Source organism: Priapulus caudatus, unplaced genomic scaffold (genome assembly GCF_000485595.1).
Source record: "Priapulus caudatus unplaced genomic scaffold, Priapulus_caudatus-5.0.1 Scaffold1578, whole genome shotgun sequence".
NCBI classification, from domain to species: Eukaryota; Metazoa; Priapulida; class Priapulimorpha; order Priapulimorphida; family Priapulidae; genus Priapulus; species Priapulus caudatus.
In genome coordinates, this window is record NW_014578639.1 from 10,802 (window position 1) to 12,832 (window position 2,031).

The 2,031-nt window shown below is 53.7% G+C and overlaps 1 protein-coding gene across 1 annotated transcript in view; it reads right to left on the bottom strand.

Annotated features, from left to right (window-relative positions):
* The window catches only part of LOC106817052 (putative adenosylhomocysteinase 3), a 54,228-nt gene that overhangs the window by 10,658 nt on the left and 41,539 nt on the right, over positions 1–2,031 (bottom strand). The window contains exon 5 of the mRNA XM_014821701.1: positions 1,143–1,315. Within this exon, the coding sequence (XP_014677187.1) occupies positions 1,143–1,315 (173 nt within the window). The remainder of the gene's footprint in view (positions 1–1,142; positions 1,316–2,031) is intronic.

Sequence of the window (2,031 nt, forward strand, 5' to 3'; positions counted from 1 at the left end):
TGCAGCCCACCCCCCCCCCTGCGCCGTGCAGCCCACCCCCCCGCCCCCGCACCACGCAGCATGACCCCCTGGGGTTCACTGACCCCTCTCTCTCACGCCTGGCTGCCATGAGTGGTAAGCGACGTGACGTCACAGGCGCGCGTGAGATCGTGGACGTGAGAAGCTCGCGGCTGCAGCTAGCGGCGATGCTACGACGATCGAAGCTTCGCGGAAGCTGCGCACGTGTGCGTGCTCGCGTGTGTTCCACGATACGTTGTTAACGGTATATTGATTAGATCATTAGAGAGCAGTGACCGGCGGAGGAGGTGGCGGTACCTGTATGAAGATGCTGCCTAGGCCACAATAAAAAAAATCTTTGTTTGCCCTCACCCGACCCAGGCTGAAAAGTTTGGGTAGGTAGGTAGGCTTTCTTTTTTACTTTACATATTAAGCATGGTGTCTAAATGCTCGGGTGTGCTTGTGTGGAGATACCTTTTATGTTGAATGTTTGTTTTGCTTGGTACATTTAATGTATTGCCTACAGATTTATATAATGTACAGTGATACAATTTTATAAAGAATAGGAAAGATCAATAAAATATTTTGAGTCTGCCCCTTTTTGGCGGGTCGGTCGGGTGAGGGCAAACAAACAATCTGTTTATTACGGCCCTAGGGTATGGTGTGATACCTCAGCCTCAAACACTGGTGAGATGTGGGCAGCAGGAGGTGGGTTAGGGGGTGGATGGAGGATGCTGGAATGATTGGGAGCGGTGGGACTGGGAGAGAGTGGTGGGATGGGTGGAGCTGGGTGTTGGGGTGGGTGCAAGGAAAGAGAGAAGTGCGCACTGACTGATATAGGCAGAGAGGAAGGAAGGGAGAAGTAGGAGGTAGGAGGGAGGAGGGAGAAGGGAGGAGGTAGGAGGTAGGAGGTAGGAGGGAAGAGGTAGGAGGGAGGAGGGAGGTAGGAGGTAGGAGGGAGGAAGGAGGGATAGAGAGACATACCTGTGTGGAGTAGATGTTGCAGGCAGCCCAGCGGATGCTGCCACCCAGCGCTGCGAGGGTGGAGGTAGGAGGTAGGAGGTAGGAGGGAGGAGGGAGGAGGTAGGAGGTAGTAGGGAGGAGGGAGGGGATAGGAGGGAGAAGGGAGGGATAGAGAGACATACCTGTGTGGAGTAGATGTTGCAGGCAGCCCAGCGGATGCTGCCACCCAGAGCTGCGAGCGTCTCTATGAGTACGGCAGTCTGCGCCGTGATGTGTGTGCAACCGACAATCCTGGTGCCCTCTAGTGGCTTGTCCTGGTTCGCTCTCTTCCTCAGCGCCATGATGCCGGGCATCTCTGCGACAAGGGAACAGCACTCGATGATTAATGACGTAAATTCGTCGAGTAATCGGTTGCGACGTCGTCGTCGTCGTCAGTAACAGCGGTTGTCGTCCGGCCGTGTCCCGCGGCAATGCAGCTGTTTCGTGTTCACGTATCTCGCATCTTAGCAAGTTAACTCTCGTATAGTTAACTGTCGTGAAGATATACACTAATATATATTCTTATTTAACTTTGCCCTTCCTCACTTCCACCATCCATCTATTTATCCATTCATCAATCCTTCCATCTATTCGTCCATCAGTCCGTCCATCCATCCATCCATCCATCCATCCATCCCTCCCTCTCTTCCTCTCTACTGTCCTTCCTTCTTCCATCCCTCCCTCTCTTCCTCTCCACTGTCCTCCCTTCCTCCATCCCTCCCTCTCCTTCCTCCTCTGTCGGCACCACATCGAATATCGAGTGGAGCGATTCAATAGTCAGCGAATGTATAGTGAGAATCCCCTAGCAGAGAATCCGACCACCCTCAGTCCCCGCCGCCCGCTCCCAGCGCGACATAGCGACGGATGCATGCTCGCATGGCGCGTGATGTATTGCGAATTGATGGCGCGGTAGTTTCACCGACTGCCGAGGGCCAGAAGAAGTCGGTGACAGCCTGTAAGTGTCTTAACTCTCTCTTGAGTGCGAACGTGTTCTCTCGCCTCCTCTTCCTTAAGTGAGAGAGAAAGTGACAA